The sequence below is a fragment of the Brachyhypopomus gauderio genome, chromosome 6, assembly GCF_052324685.1.
Source record: "Brachyhypopomus gauderio isolate BG-103 chromosome 6, BGAUD_0.2, whole genome shotgun sequence".
Taxonomy (NCBI): Eukaryota; Metazoa; Chordata; class Actinopteri; order Gymnotiformes; family Hypopomidae; genus Brachyhypopomus; species Brachyhypopomus gauderio.
In genome coordinates this window covers 9311834-9329329 of record NC_135216.1, presented here as the reverse complement: position 1 = coordinate 9329329, position 17496 = coordinate 9311834, and the positions used below count along the sequence as shown (strand labels likewise).

Sequence of the window (17496 nt, the reverse complement as noted above, 5' to 3'; positions counted from 1 at the left end):
TCCAGGTTAAGTACACGGATTTATATTAAAAGATCAGGCGTTTTGCTTTAGGTTCAGAGGGACAGCTTTACTGACAGCTCACTATTTTCTCTCAGACAAACATCTAAAAAGGAGGCACATTATATTTATACTGCTGAACCAGACTGCTCATTCAACCTTGACCTTCATATATGGAGTATCGCAAAGGTAGAATTTAAGTACATCTTACATGGTTTTCTTTGTTCCTAAAATCTCGAAGGTGATTTTTGATCATCTCATCTCAGTTCACTGCATGAGTGACCTACCTTCATGCCCTCCAGCCTCACGGTGAACCAGTGCCAAAGTTCAGCTGTTGTCACTTGGAGACTAAGTGGGAGGGACTCAAAATGATCTGTTTGGGCAAAATATCACCAGCTGTGTCGTTAGGAGTCAAATATTTTGCTAATAGCTGCACTTATGACGAGGGGAATATCTGGGGTATAAATATGCAATGCTGTGAAACAGATGGTAGAAATTCAGCACTGTCAGGTTCTTGCGATACTTTATGGCTTCGAACCAACCACTCTTTATACCACTCAATCCATTGCTAACAGGCCTTATGTTAAAAAGATGTACTGCACTCATTTCAGTGTGACAAATATGATATAATGTGAAGCCAGCAATCTAATATAATCTAAATTGAATTCAAGCTGCCGTTTCTGATAATGGTCTACCTGGATGCATGTCTTAGAAAACACAGAATCATCACATTACTGAATAACTGATAAGAATGGAACATCTTTTTTTTATCTATAGGAGAAAGACAATTTGTGATTTGGCTAAAAAAGAACACTAGAACACTTTTTACTAAAATTTTAAAATAAAAAAGTAAATAAAAACCAAGTTAGCTTAATTCCAAAGTTCAAATGCATTCAACTGAGTAAATGTATACACTTGAGCGCAAGAGTGGAATCTTAAAAGACCTTCAGATGTTTTTAAATTGGAATCATACAGCTGTGGAAATAAACATCTTAGAGATTTTCATGCTTCTCTTTCATGTAACGCCAGCACTCCAACTTGGACAATCGCATCAAGGCCAAGAAATTGTTTATTGTTTGCAGACATTCAGTTGGTGGCATTTGATTTAATTCACAATGGTTGGGGATTTGGTTGACATAACCAAGCCTAACAGAGGTTTAAAATTTAATGTGTTTTGCAATCATCAACTCAGTATAGTGGAAGAATGTATAACAGTTTGAGAATATGATTCTCAACATGTGTAAAAGGATCAAAGAACTGTCTTCTTCAAAAAACCTATCATTGTGAAGCTGCTCTCTGGAACAATTCTCACACTATTAGGACTAGATTTTATTTTACTAACATTTCAGAATTATTTGAGGCATGGTTGATTCTGGAGCTAAGCTGTCAACATGAGAACACGAGTGCTTTAAGAAGAGCGCTTGCAATTCGATTGGCTTGACTGGCTAGATGTTGCTCAAAGTGAATAGGTCTGTATGCCTTATGTACTTTGGGGTTTTTGGCCTCTTTGTTTTTGGTTAAAACCACAGATGATGTCATCACAGAGATTTGAGGCAACGTTGGCATGCGTCTCCACACAAGTCAGTCTCTGGCTCCACAGCACACACTACGTGGCAGATGGTGGTTGGAGGGGGGGGGGGCAATTTACAAGACACAGATTCCTTATCTTTGACAGGTCATGGGGAGCACTGGAACATTGTGGCTACGTAATAATGGAACGTCTCAGCAAATGTTAGTTTGAAAAAGCTTGGGAGGCACACAAACGTTACAGACACATTTTACAGATGCACATCTCTGAACAATTTAATTTGCTTAAATTAAATCTGAAATGTAAGGAAATTCTGCATTGTAGCACTGTCAGTTAAACACTGAAAGGTACTGGCAAGTGAACTTTTAGCATATAGTCTAGGCCTGTGTGTACATTTGTGCAACCTAAGACCCATTCACTAACTAATTTCTAATAAATGTCTAATAACAACTAATTCTTAATTGTTAACTGCAACAAGCATCTCTTCACACCTCTCTCTCCAAGCCTTTGCACGATGCCGACCTTAGATTAAAGATATTCTGTAATCTCACAGACACAAGAGAGTCCGTGCAGAAGTGCATACGATGTGAGCGCAGAGGAGGAAGACGACAGGAGGAGGACGATGGCAAGAGGGGGAGAGGGGGCACAGGGTGCTGAGACGGAGGTCTGCGTGTTCTGGAGGGGGAGAGGGGGCACAGGGCGCTGAGACGGAGGTCTGCATGTTCTGGAGGGGGAGAGGGGGCACAGGGCGCTGAGACGGAGGTCTGCGTGTTCTGGAGGGGGAGAGGGGGCACAGGGCGCTGAGACGGAGGTCTGCGTGTTCTGGAGGGGGAGAGGGGGCACAGGGCGCTGAGACGGAGGTCTGCGTGTTCTGGAGGGGGAGAGGGGGCACAGGGCGCTGAGACGGAGGTCTGCGTGTTCTGGAGGGGGAGAGGGGGCACAGGGCGCTGAGACGGAGGTCTGCGTGTTCTGGAGGGGGAGAGGGGGCACAGGGCGCTGAGACGGAGGTCTGCGTGTTCTGGAGGGGGCTGCTACGTGGCACAGATGCAGAATGCATTAAACTGTGACATTTGCAGCTCATTGTGATCACAGCATGGCGGCATCTCTGCACAGAGTGGATGCCTCTTGGCTTAAACTACGGCAGCTGCACAGAGCAAGTCGATGCAGCTCGCTGATGTGCTCGCCAATCTGTCCACGCACAGGATGGCATTTCCCAGCCGCTGGCATTCGCAGTTCAAATAGAAAATGGACCAAGTGAAGATTTGGATGGAAATTTAACTTGAAAGAAGTAAAACTGAGATTTGCGCATGGCAGTAAAACAACTGGAGCCATTTGCCGTTTCAGATGTTCTAACAAGCCTTGAAATACAGCGTCAGCTCACAGTGCACGAGCGTGGTGATTGGGCGATGTGTAGCCCTAGGGGATTTTCTCCCACCATAATCCAGCATGTGACAGGTAAACTCCATGCTTGCTGTGTTAGATTTCGGACTCTTGAACACATTGAATTTTTAAGTTAAATAAAGTCATTTCAAAGTATTACATCAATAGTTGGTGAAAGGCGGAGGGGGATTGAGCATAACAATATGAAGTAAAATGAACGTAATCTAAGCACAATTGCAGTCTATGTCTGCCTGAAGCCTGCAGCCCGCAGACATGACCAGATGCTGGGTCTGTCCTCACAGCTCTTCTGCGGGAAAATACAGCCGTTTCTAGTCCCTACATAATTTCACAGCGTTTTGCCTTCAGTTATCTATTCAGTGAAGTGCTTGCACACTGCCGTTCAGCTTAGGTGATTAAGTTTGGCCCATCAGGAACGTAGCACTTCTTCGACTTTGGCTTTAGCAGTAGTTATTATTGACCTGGTGCACATAAGACTCATCCCATTTAGACCCAGCCACAGGTGCACTACATGGACAAATGTTTTTGGACACATACACATTACACCTGCAGGACCTTTTATGACATTCCATTCTAAATCCACAGGCAATAATATGGAGTTGGTCCCCCACTGCTGCGGTAACAGCTTCTGGAAAATCTTTCTACAAGAATTTGGAGTGTGTCTGCGGGATTTTTTTGCCCATTCATCCAGGAGTGCATCTGTGAGTTCAGACACTGTTGTTGGACGGAGGGGCCTGACTCACAATCTCAGTTCAAGTTTAATCCCAAAGGTGGTTGCTGGAGTTGAGGTCAGGGCTCTGTGCCGGCCAGTCTGGCTCTTCCACACCAAACTCGCCAAACCATGCCTTTATGGACCTTGCTTTGTGCACCGGGGAACATGCTAGAACAGCAAGACGTCTTCCAAAAACACAAAGTGCCGAGCATACAATTATCCACAATATTCTGAAGTATTGAGATTTCCCTTCACTTGAACTATGGTGCTGAGGTCAAGCCCTAAAAAAACAAGCCTAAGTATTATCCCTCCTCCACCGACCTTTACAATTGGCACAGTGCGGTCAGCCAGGTAATGCTTTCCTGGCATTCACCAAACCCAAACTCATCCATCATGCTGCCAGATGGAGAAGCGTGATTCCTCACTCCACAGAAGACGTTTCCATCCCTCCAGATCTTCGTGGTGGTGTGCGTCACACCCCTCCATCAGACGCTTGGCATTGGGCTTGGTGATGTAGGGCTGGCGTGCCGATGCTCGGCCATGGAGGTCACGAAGCTCATGGCGCCCTGTTTCCTGTGCTGACGTTAATGGCAGGGGAGGTTTGGAGCTCGGAGATTATGGAGTCAGCGTCGGCGAGTTTGCGCTGTGTGCACTCAGAGACCTCGTGCACCTTCACGTGGTCTGACACTTTGCGGCTGAGTTACTGCGGTTCCTAAATGCTTTCACTTTTCATTAATATCCCTCAGTGTTGATCGAGGAATATTTAGGAGAGAAGACATTTCATTAATTGGCTTCTTGAAATCCGATACACAATAATTCACTCATGAAACACCAGGAACCTAAAAGGTTGATTGGATTAAACACCTGAAATCCATGATTAAGAGGTGTGCCCCAATACATTTGTTCATATAGTGTATCTTTGCTCATGAAGCCTATCTGTAGTCATAGGGAGTTTTTCCTTGCCACTGTCGCCACTGGCTTGCTCATTAGCGATCTGGACCCATAGAGATACAAAATGTGTTATGATCAAAACTAAAAATGAGTTGACTTGGTACTTGTTATGTTTATTCAATACATGTAGTGTGTTACCGAAGTACATGTAGTGTGTTACTGAAGTACATGTAGACATACTGGTCAAATTCTTGACAGGATTCAGTTTTGCAGTCATTTGATATGTTGGTATTAGATTTTTTAAAAGACCATTAATTAGGGGTTGTTTGGTTAGGCCTTTTGGAGAGTCTGTGTAGATTCTTATAACATTTTCTTCTTCAGAAACACCTCAACCTCTGACCTTTACAGGACTGTGGGAACCCTTAAATATTTGAGGAATCATCAATTGAGATTTCAATTAGAAATGTTTGTAAAGATTCAAGTAATATAAGTCGCTATATTAAATGTTTTAGATAATGAGAACTATAATAACAATATGTAATAATAAGGTGCAGTAAAAATACAATTAATATTTTATTATACTGTAATAGCTTGTAATTACATATTGCATTTACATAGACACATTGATATGTTACTATTTAAATTATATTACTTTGTTATAACAAATGTTATTACATTGTTACACCCTGTTATTATACTGATCTAAAACATTCAGATAAATATATCTTGACTTATTGAAATTGATTGCTCAGATCGTTAAGGGTACTTACACTCCTATGAAAGGTCAGAACTGGAACTGTTCTTGAAGTTATAGGAGTTCACAAAAGGACAAAAAAAGTCTTCATGCTTCAGAACCATTAATATTCATTAATATGGCCATATTATCCATTTACTTAGTCTCTGGGTCAAATGGCAGGATGAGAGCTGAGATTTTTGTGAACATTTTAATAATACATAGATATCATATAAGGTGGATTTAAAGAAGTTATGGAAAAACAGGAAATGGCTTTAGAATTCAATGTTAATTTACGGTATTACACTGTTATTTTGTTTAAAATGAAAATGTCATTTTTTTCTTCAGTTTCATAGGCTGACTTGCAGAGTAATGTGTTCAGTGTCAGTAGTGTCAGTAGTCTCTGGGGAATGCCCAGCGGAGTCTAGGAAGCCAGACCAAGTGCTGGAAAGCCATGGCAACTCCATCTGAATTACACCCACCATAAAATCCTAATAGGCAGACAATCAGTAGCTTATATCAGTAAGGCCTTGCAAGGTATTTACCTTTTTATGTGGGTGTAAATTTTACAGGTACCAGAGACAGTGAAAAGCAACCTTTTAATGTTAAAAGCATTACAGGAAAAGAGTTCTTGACTGAGTACAAAAAATACAGTTTCATGAGAAAAAAGAGAGAGAATTGTATTATTAATACTATTAATAGTATTGTGTTAACTTAATGTTAATATTTTAATAATTGTGGTTAAACATTCATAAAACCATAATAATTAGAACATTAACAATTCCCTCAAGTTTGATTTTACTTTAATTGTGAAGTTTTTTGTTCAATAAGCTCAGTCTTGCAAATGTAGAATCAAATGTAAAACATTTTAAATTAAATCCCTAAAACCTTTAAATGTGATAATCTTTTAGATTCATAAATGCAAGTTATTAACACGTTCAGCTCCAAGGTGTCAGAGTCCCTTCTAGGACCTCTGCTCTTAATGAGTGTGTGTGGAGAGGTGTTGAGTGGTAGAGATTAGCACCCTGCCAACACTACTTTTGAGCAAAGCACACTATGAGTGCATTAAGGACTTCAAAATGACTGTCACAACACAGCAAAGCCTGGAAAAGGTCATGTAAGCAGCTCTCAGGTACTTCGGAAATGTTATTTTAAGCATTATTCACAGCAATTAAAACAGAGAGAGAGAATGAAAAAGAAAGACTGATATTGAGAGAGAGAGAGAGAGAGAGAGAGAAAGAGAGAGAGCGAGCCAGGGACACCATTCAAAGCTCTAATCAAAATGTCGCTCTGTCTGCTAAAGTGAATCCTTACTGTTTTAATCGTCAGGGAACATGGTGGGAAATTAGTCACTGATAGACACTAACAGGAAGGTTTAGGGCAGACAGAATCTGTCAGCACAAAGATCAATCTAAACTGATCTGGATAAGGCCATCGTATGCAAAACATGACTAAGAATGAAAGGTAATGGAAATTAATCTGCTTTCCTTGGCCTTCAAGTACTTTCTGGTTTGACGACAAACAAGAAAGTCAGGAGAAATATTTAAACTGACATCTGAAATGTCTGTATCTTGTTTATTTCAAATGGAGCGGTGGAAGTAATGCCTTCAAAGCTCATAAGAAGAAACGCTCTCTGACCAATCTCTCAGATCGACTCAGAGCTGGACAAACGCAAACCCGCAAGAAAATAAATTGCAGAAAAGATATGGAACCGCTTTTAAATGCTATGTTCTCAAGATACAGTGGCCAATGCTGATGAATAGTGAAAATATATTTAAGCATAGTGAAAATTACTGTGAATACAGAGAAGGGACAAGAGGCCTGTATTTCACTGTCAGCATCCACTCATCTCATATTTATACTTATTTGAGCAGCAAATCTGGCAGAAAGATTTAACTGCTGACCCAAAGCGCATAATAGCACTTCATACTGATGGCACTCATATAGCCAGCGATTCTTACATCCCTCCATTATCCCATACAAAGCTATCAATGTAGCAACTCCTTGAACCTTTGAACTGTAGCCACAATATATGATTCAGAATCAGTTCTTGATCCCAATCAATCAATTAATCAAAGTTTATTTGTATAGCGCTTTTAACAACTCAAGTTGTCGCAAAGCAGCTTTACAGGGTTTACAAGGTTAACAATACTATGGGTCCAGAACCCTAATGAGCAAGCCAAAGGCGACAGTGGCGAGGAAAAACTCCCTATGATGGTGGGGAATAGGAAGAAACCTCGGGAGAACCAAGACTCAAAAGGGAACCCATCCTCCATTGGGCGGCCCGTTAACACACAAATACACAAGTCACACATAATTCACACAATCAGACTAGGTAAAAGGTAGAATTGAAAGTTCTGGGTTTTGATATTGTCACTGTAAATGTCTGTTGATGAATGCCAGGCTTTCATTCCGTGTCGGAGCAGTGATGCTGGTATTGTAGGCTCCGACTGCAGTGTTACTCCCCAGGTGAACCCCGGTATCAGCACATCCACCGGCAGCCAGACCATCCCCCAGGTGCCTGCAGGTGCCTGTATCCAATCGTCTTGGGTAGAGCCATGCAAGAAGATAGATAATACAGACTGAGTGGACATGAATTTAAACCACCGTTGATTTAAATGTACGTAGCTCACGTGCCAATGATCAGCATGTGGCTCCGGCAGACTAATCTATAGCAGCATAACTAAAGGGAGAGGTTCAGAGGTGACCACAGGCATGAGGGCTCACTGAGACATTGCTTTCCAGTCAAGTCATAGTCACAAATAGAGTGATGCCAAGACACAGCTGGATGACAGCATCAACATCTCAAATCACCAGAAATCTCAACGTCTGGGGGCCCCCAAGCCCCTACACCTTACAAGGGGAATTTTAGCTGAAGGCTTGACTAAACAGGTGAGTCTTAAGTCTAGATTTAAAGATTGGAACTGTGTCAGAGTCTCGGATTGGAGCTGGAAGGCTATTCCATAATTGAGGGGCTTTAAAAGAGAAAGCTCTGCCTCCGGCTGTAGTTTTACTAATTTTTGGAACTACGAGAAATCCAGCATTTTGGGAGCGCAAAGGGCGAGATGGGTTGTAGTAATCAATGAGTTCACTCAGATATTGTGGGGCAAGACCATTTAACGCCTTATAGGTTAACAGGAGAACTTTAAATTCAATGCGATATTTAATCGGCAGCCAGTGTAGTGCGGCGAGAGTGGGACTAATATGATCGAATTTCCTAGCCTTGGTTAGGACTCTAGCTGCGGCATTTTGTACAAGTTGTAGCTTCTTTATGGACTGTTTAGAGCATCCAATTAGAAGACTATTACAGTAGTCCAATCTCGACGAGACAAAAGCATGAACTAGCTTCTCTGCATCAGCTAATGAAAGTAAGTGTCTCAGCTTGGCAATATTACGTAAATGGAAAAAGGCAGCCTTAGTGACATTGCATACATGTGTGTCAAATGAAAGATCAGAATCAATAGTGACACCTAAACTTTTTGCAGTAGATTTTGGTGTTACTGAAAAACCATCTAGGGTAAGGGGAATATCAGCCCAATTGCTTCTAACAGCTTTAGGCCCAAGAATCAGTATCTCAGTCTTGTCAGAATTTAGTTTAAGAAAATTAGACGCCATCCAGTTTTTAATATCCTGGACGCAGTTCTCAATCTTGAGAGTTGTGGTGGTATCATCTGGATTAGAAGATATATACAACTGAGTATCATCTGCGTAGCAATGGAAGCTAATACCATGCCTACGAATGATAGTGCCCAGTGGTAGCATATATAATGAGAATAATATGGGGCCCAGTACAGATCCTTGTGGGACACCATACTTTACTTTAGAATGCTCAGAGCATTCGTTATTTACTAGCACAAATTGGTAACGATCTGTCAGGTAGGACCTGAACCAGGAGAGTGCTTGACCTCTTATGCCAATGATTGTCTCCAGTCTATTAAGTAGAATATTATGATCAATGGTGTCAAAAGCAGCACTGAGGTCTAGCAGTATGAGAAACGAAATGTGTCCTTTATCAGAGGATATTAAGAGATCATTCAGTACTTTAGTTAGTGCTGTTTCAGTGCTGTGATGAGCTCTAAATCCAGACTGAAATAACTCTAAGACATGTTCTGTCTGTAAGAAGGAAGAGAGTTGTGAAGAAACTACTTTCTCTAAAATTTTGGATATGAAGGACAGATTCGAAATTGGCCTATAGTTGGACAGTTCTTGGGGGTTAAGACCAGGTTTTTTAATTAGCGGCTTGATGACTGCAAGTTTAAATGAACTGGGAACCTAGCCCAGGCTCAGAGAATAATTTATTATAGTAAGCAACGGTTCTACATTGCTGTGCAGTAATTCTTTAAGTAGATGGGTTGGTACAGCATCTAGTATGCATGTGGAGGGTTTAGCAGATTTCACCAGTGAAATAAGCTCCTCACGACCAATTGGGGAGAAGGACTCTAACAGGGCATCAGAGCTGACCAGACAGCTGTCAAGGTGCATTGGCATGTTGACAGGCTCTGAGATAGCACCAGTAATGTTTTCCCTAATTTGATCAATCTTATCATTAAAGAATTTCATAAAATTGTTACTGCTACACTCTAGTGGAATAAGAGAATTGTGATCCCAAGCTTATAAGAGCATTTTATACCATCACTTGTCTATCAAACATTTTCCTTTATGTTAGTCCATCATAGTTGGTGCAGTTTTAATCAAGCTACAACCAGCACATTTAGTGGAAGGATTCATCGTTTGGTGTTTCTAACTGATTGTGTCATACTGAATGTTATTTTTATTTGTTATTATGACAATTGTGGCTGCCAACAGTGAATCATGGAAACTGTGATCCAGAAGGGGGAGAAACTGTCTCAAATCCCCTGGGTCTGCTCCCTGGGCCCACTGCCCTGAGTAGAGTCGGCATTCACTCCTTAATGCACGTTCGGTTTAAAAAAAAAAAAAAAATTCTAATGAAAAAGCTGCCCCATATAAAGACAATACATCTTAAGGTTAACAGTCTTGGCCATTTGAAGGAAATGAGGAAGCGAACATGTCATGATCATTACAGTCATTTTCTTTTCAGTGTTCCAGCTTTGGCCACTTTGGTCTTTTAAAGACTTTTAATGGGAGTGCATGTTCTTCAGACCTCTACTTGTAGACCACAAGCCTGATCTCGGAGTGGCTGCTTATCATTAATGGTGCGCTTGGTATGCCGAGGGCGTCCGTTCCGGGGCAGGGGGAGCTCGGAGCATCTGACTGAGCGGGCCACTCTGACATTAGCACGCCCGACGCCGTTTTCACAGCCCTAATGACATCCTCCTCACAAGGCATGCTGGGAGCCGGGCTGCAGGGGGCCCGTCTCCACCAGCAGCACGAGCCCACGACACCTCATCAAAGCGCATCAATCGCCCGCACGGCTTCCTGCCCACTCTGGCAAAAAGAGACAGTCCTCCAGAGAATGTCTTTCATGCTTCAGCGGCCTTACAGGGGTTCCCTCCTGCATGGCCTTGAAATGGGTAAATTAATAGTTGCTTTGAAACAAATTGGAATTACACCCCTCAATGGATTAATGTCAGAAAGCCCAGACATGACCGAAGGGAGGGGAGGGGGGGGGGGGGGGGGTAGTTTGCCAGCACAATAGAGATCCACCAGTATTTTTATTTTTTTCTTTCTCCCCTCTCTCCACGCAGTGGACGCCACATGTTCAGGCTTCCGAGGACGCAACACATCACACATGTTCAGTCTTCCAGGGACACATATCACATATACTTCGGGCTTACGGTAACACATTACACATTCATGCTTCTGAGGACAAGCCAGTCGGAGGAGCATGCCAGCTGGCCGACGCTGACCGGACCGCCCCGAGCAGGGAGGGGCAGCAGAACCCACGGGCCCTAGGGTCAGTTTAGTAGTCTCATTAAAAAACTGCAGTGCTGCAATTTCATGTCGAACTGCAGTCGGTTAGGTGGGTAGAGTTAAACATCAGTAGCCAGGGTGTAAAGTGATGTTTATTAAGAATTACACATTTACAAAGTACCTAAATACAGACTCTTGTGAAAACTCTTGTAGCAGGCATAGTGTTACAAAATTCTGAAACGAAAGCAAGAATCTAAACGCCTGGCCCACCATTGACTAGCTGCACTATACGAGACCGTGTGCTAGCAGGTGCGGCCTTGCACAGTTCTGTATGCCGAGTATTGTAAAAAGTGCAAAAATAGGGTTTGTTCTGATCTCTGAGGGCTATTAATAATTATTTACTCTCACGTGGTGCTGCAAAAGCATTTCAGCCAATGTAAATACATCATAATAATGTAGAACGTACTGTATTGGCTGTTGTCTCGCTCTGTGTAATGGACACACACAGGTGGGTATGGAAAAAAAATGCGGACAGATGTGGGAGAATCAACAATATATAACAATAGTTCTTATCTCTCTCTGTACAGAAAGAAATGTGTGAAAGATATCTAAAAATATATATATATATCACACAGGATGTTCACATTCGCACGCAGGGCCATTTAGTGTATGAAAATAAGCTGAATAAAATGTGTGGACTGGGTTTCCCGCCCAAACACGGCACAGTATCAGGTAGAGGTTGCTTCGGAATGCAGATCCAAGGACAGCCGGGTGTCCAGTGTGACTCCAGAACACCACGATTCCAGGAGACTGAGGACGGACACGCGGTCTTGCCCCTGTAGGGTTCAACTCCCAGCCATCGCGTCCCTTAGACTGCTGAAAGTCAGTTTGTGACTCATCTCATTGGTTTACAGATGGCAACTGTAATATAAATGGTGTTGACAAGATGTCAGTGCAATCACCTTCAGTTTCACATACACATTCTTAGCATCAGTCTAAATGTACTTCAGAGTTACATGTAGATAATCATATATTATCAAGTCAGAAAAAATATATATAGCAGGAAAAATGCTTAGAGACAAAAGATGGCTTCGTGCTTTTTGTGAGCAACATATATAACTTGACAACTTTCTTTTTATTCATGGCTAGCCACTAAACAATTGAATTTCAGTAACAAATCAGTTTAATGTCTCTAGCAATAAATCAACAGAGGTAAAAAAAAAATTCTGGTAGTGCTGGTTAAATGCTACTGGCAGAATCTGAATTCAAAGGGAACTGAAGGAGAGGACACTGACTGTGTGAACGTGACACTACTGCAGGAAGTGAGGTACTTCAGTTTCCTCTGCCGTTTCCTCTTTCACGGACTCTTCTTCGGCCTCCGGGACGTCTTCCTCCTCCTGAAAAGCAGACAGTGTCTCGTTGAAGTCCAACAAAGTAGAATTAGTCATAACAGAGCACATGTCCATGGGCCACTAAAGCATCACTGCCCGCTGTCGTCAGAAAACATTCTCGCCGTTCAGGCACGTTTTTAATGGAGTATTGTACAGTACAGCGGTCAGGGGACGTTTTTAATGGAGTATTGTACAGTACAGCGGTCAGGGGACATTTTTAATGGAGTATTGTACAGTACAGCGGTCAGGGGACGTTTTTAATGGAGTATTGTACAGTACAGCGGTCAGGGGACATTTTTAATGGAGTATTGTACAGTACAGCGGTCAGGGGACGTTTTTAATGGAGTATTGTACAGTACAGCGGTCAGGGGACATTTGTAATGGAGTATTGTACAGTACAGCGGTCAGGGGACATTTGTAATGGAGTATTGTACAGTACAGCGGTCAGGGGACGTTTTTAATGGAGTATTGCACAGTACAGCGGTCAGGGGACGTTTTTAATGGAGTATTGCACAGTACAGCGGTCAGGGGACATTTTTAATGGAGTATTGTACAGTACAGCGGTCAGGGGACGTTTTTAATGGAGTATTGTACAGTACAGCGGTCAGGGGACATTTTTAATGGAGTATTGTACAGTACAGCGGTCAGGGGACATTTTTCTGTGTAGTTATCTTGTAGCTATCCACAAACACATAAGGTGGTGGAGCGAGTGGGCATCGTGCCGGCGTCGTTTAGAGCCCCCGTAGATTTAGAGCGGGACGTAAATAGAAAACGACGGCCATCTCGGCAGTTAAATGAGTCTGACAGATGCAATTATCGCCTCTTCCTGAGGTTAATGCCCACATCCACACAGAGCTGTGGGTGATCACCTATGCCTAACCACACACTGCCCTCGTGTCACTCCGCTGCCATGGCTGGATTTACACACACACACACACACACACACACACACACACACACACACACACACACACACACACAAGAAATGACACCTCCACTTAGACAGCATCAGGCTCCCTTATTGTTCTGCGGTTACTGCCCTCCACACTGTGTATCTGTGATGGAACGTTTCACTCATTCTTATGGAGTTCAAAAAGTCTGTAGCATTTTCTGTGACCACTAAAATAATATCAAGGGCTGGTAAAATGCTTCAGCTACTGTGCAACCCCAATGTAAGGCAGACTCACAACATTTGACATATGACATATGTGAAAGGCGTTTTCAGACCTCTGGGATTGAGGCCTCTTAGCCAGGTAAATGTGAACAGCAGCAGTTTAATCTGCTGAGGAAGTTTTGTTTCGGCTGACAGTGTCTCAGCCCGGAGTCTCTGTCTGGAGGTAACTTCTGATATAGAGCCGATCCCTTATGAAAAATGTGGTACTTTTTCCTGAACTCTGGGTACTTTGTTGCTGCTAGGCCTCAGGGGGGCATAAATCTCAGAGAGCACCGACACCTCATGAACCCGAGTGTCGGATCTGCCCGTGCCATCCACCAAATCTCCCAGACAAGCCTGCCAATTTTCCAATTACCTGTGGCTCCATTCGTTATCGCCAGGCCAGTCGGTGCTTAAATGAGAAACAAGTTGGGAGTGTGGGGCCCACCGCATGCTAAGTGCTTTAGTTAGGTTAAAGTGCCCCTTTTTACCTCTTTACCCAACCACCCCCCCTCCCCACTCCCCACTGTTGGTGATTTAGAGTGTGGCCCTGGGGCAGGGATGACACCGCTACTACCGGGCGCTCGGGGACTGATTTGCGCGTCCCGCCCTGCGCCCCCCCGCCCCTCTCCCCTGGGCGCCGGGAGACAACTCGTTTCGGCTCATGAGTTACAGCTGGGACCCAGTTGCCGTCGGCTACACTCGTGAAGTAGTCAGAATCCCGTGTGAGGTAGAGAAACTGAAGTGTCGGACAGGGCAGCAGCGGGGACGGCCTGGCGGGCCACTGTTTAAACCTCCAGAGTGTGAAAACACACAACACACACAATGCCCAGGCCTGTTAGATACAGTGGACTGCTCTGAAATTTAAACACCAACAAACAATTTGAGGTGTCACACATGAAGTCAGTACTTGCTAAGCAATCCAATAAATCTAAATTGGACACACTCCTCAATATATAAATATAAATGAAAAACCCTTTATTAAATGTTTCATTTTTCTGGTGTTGTTTTCTTTCAAAAAATGTGTTTGCTTTTCCTTTTTATGAAAAAATATTTCTAACATGAAATTTTAGTTTAAAAATCGCATTTGCCATGGTGACATGGCTATGCAGGTGCAGCTCTCCCACCCAAAATAAACTGTAAATTTTAAAACTAGTTTTTTAAACTATAGAAATCTCTCATTTTACATGTGTAGGTCTAAACAAGAATGGATTACTTCACACTTGAGGAGTATTCCAAACTGGCAGGTATTATTTATGTCATTCTACACACCTTCCATCTCAAATCCTTTTCATATAGAGGGATCCATGGCTCCTTTTTTTTTCTTTTTTGCTGACAGGGTGACATTTTCTTTGCGAGGCAGAGCCATCTTGAGGACGGTGGCTCTCTACAGGCCCGACGGAGCTGACAGGCAGTGGCTTTGTGGGATATCTCCATCACTCTCCTCTGGGAGGAGAGGGGAGACCAGTCTGCCAGTCACCGCCGTGAGGAAGCCAGCCCTCTGGCAAACTCAAACTCCACATGTATGCTAATGAAATGCCACATTCTCTATTCTAATTGCATCTTAGATTTTAAATGGGTAGAGAGAGAGAGAGAGAGAGAGAGAGAGAGAGAGAGAGAGAGAGAGAGAGAGAGAGAGAGAGAGAGTAATGCTGTTAGCGATGATGGAAAAGGCGAGAGTGCAGATTGAACCCTAGGTGGCAACAAAAGCTTGCGGAGCGTTAATGTCTTGGAGACGGGGACGGTCTCGCGCTGCTCTGACCCCTCCTACCTCTCCTCTTCCCCATCGAACCCCGCGCGAGCACACACGCGCATTCACAGACGCCCACAGACGCATGCACGCACGCGCACAGAGTGAACTTCATAAAGTGGGATTAAAATAAAGCTGGGTTTTAAAAAATCTATAAATAAATAAATAAAAAAGAATTCAAAAATGACAACAGCGCTTTTTCTTTAATGAGCTTTAGCATCCTTTATCAAGCCACTGCAGTCCTCAAAGAATTAACCGCCTAATTAGTATGACTTATTTCCTTATCGTGTTTTCTGCTTCTACTGTATTTACTGGCGAGCGCGTCCGCAGTGCACAGGAAGTGGCTTTTATGTGGCGTGGTGAAAAGCGGCTTTAGTGCCTCCTCCTGTTTGATAGGTGCCGCCGTGCATCTGTGAGCCGGGCCGCGCGGCGCAGGACAGATTGATGTCCCGTAAATAGGCTGAAAACACACAGCGTGTTAGCAGCGGCGGGAACATGCAGGGGAACAGGGCACAGAAAAGGCGGGAAAGTGGAGGCATGCGTGGAGGGGGAGCCAGCGCGATGGACGGATGCTCATTACCACTCTCCCAACCGCCGAGCGCAGACGGGGGAAAAACATCCACATATCTGCCATCCCAAAGACCCGAAGTGTCATGAGGAGACGGACTTCTCCGCAGGACCAAGGGAACGTCCAACACGTTTGCTTGGAGTATGGCGGAGTACCTGTTTCGCACGACGTTTGTTTAAATAAACATGGGCTAAATAAATTATAGAACTAAACACCGTCCGAGAGATTAAATGTTCGTGCTAGTAAAAGTCTTAGGCGTGCCTAAGTGAGTTAAAGGCGTTTGGCAGAGTGGCGGATATCACGGCTGAGCCATAAACACCCGCGTCATTAGACGGCTAAGGCGGTGTGTTACATGCTACACTGAACCACCTCTGGCCTCATCACCTCACCCTTTCCTCACTTCTTTTCCCTCCCTTTGTTTTTCTTTGCTTCCCTCTCTTTGCTCTTCTCCCTCGCGCTTTCTCTCTCCCGTCGTCCCAGCCAAAGCTCGTCACTAGAAAGCACAATTAAATTTCATGACTGGGCATATTTGCGCTTCCCATTTGCGTTTATTACAAAGGGCATTCATTAATCTGCCTTTTTCCCCAAGAACGCGTTTCCATTTTAGTGAGGCGTGACAGATACCGAGGTGAACTTACGGGAAGACAGCTAATTAAATCAGCGGTAAAATGCACAAGCCAGAGATTTCTTTCTTTCTCTCTTTTCGGGCCAGCATCTGATAAGGCCTGATGTTTAGTGGAAAAATATACGGTGAGAAGCAGTACTTTCTCTCCATTTCCAATTTCAGATATTTAGAGCATAATATTAAATCACAAATAAATACAAATAACTGTGAGTGCCCAAACTCTGGGCAAATTGGCTGCTTCGTTTGCTGGACTTTCACTGTTGGGTAAGAAAGAGAGCTGAATAAAAGCTCACCAACAGCAGCCATAAAAGCCGGGACATTAAACAGCGCACCAATAAAGTGGCAAACTACAAGATGGATTGGCAGGTGAGGCAGATGAGGCGCATCGGGGGGGCTGCTGTATGGTGAGTGATGGCAGGGGCGCGTAATGAAGCCCGGGGAAGCGTGGCAGGCCCTGGGTAGGCTGGGGCACCACACCCTCCACACACACGGCTGCCTCGCTGTGTGGCTGAGGTGTGGGGGCCTGAGGAGAGGCTGTTTAGCTCAGAATGGTTGGGGGAGGGAGTATGGGGGGGGTGGGGGTATGGGTGGGGGGGTGTGCACTCCCTACACTGGGCTGAAGCAGGACTGGAGATGCCAGCTGCCAAGAAAGTGAATCTTTGGTGACTGGAAGTCATGCACTGACTGTATTAGCAAGATTTATAGGAGCCAAGAGACACAATCTTCTGCAGATACTTCCCGAGAATGTAATTCTTCCAGAGAATGTGTGCACACAAATTAGGCTTTTTTTTTTTTTAAGAACAGGGACTGTGAAGAACAAGTGTCAAGTATAAATGTTAGTAAACGTCTAGCTAAAGTTTTTAGAATCCGATTAGCAACCTGATATGCAATTAGTAGAGCAGCACCATTCTATATCTA

General features: G+C 43.6%; 1 protein-coding gene across 3 annotated transcripts in view; it reads right to left on the bottom strand.

The window, feature by feature from the left end:
• Positions 1-11225: 11225 nt before the first annotated feature.
• The window catches only part of phf14 (PHD finger protein 14), a 57250-nt gene continuing 50979 nt past the window's right edge, over positions 11226-17496 (bottom strand). For all 3 annotated transcript variants that reach the window (XM_077008521.1, XM_077008522.1, XM_077008523.1), the window contains exons 18-19: positions 12387-12488; positions 11226-12012 (exon numbers count right to left, since the gene is read on the bottom strand). In XM_077008521.1, coding sequence (XP_076864636.1) covers positions 12402-12488 — 87 coding nt within the window. In that variant the 3' untranslated portion in view covers positions 11226-12012; positions 12387-12401. The remainder of the gene's footprint in view (positions 12013-12386; positions 12489-17496) is intronic.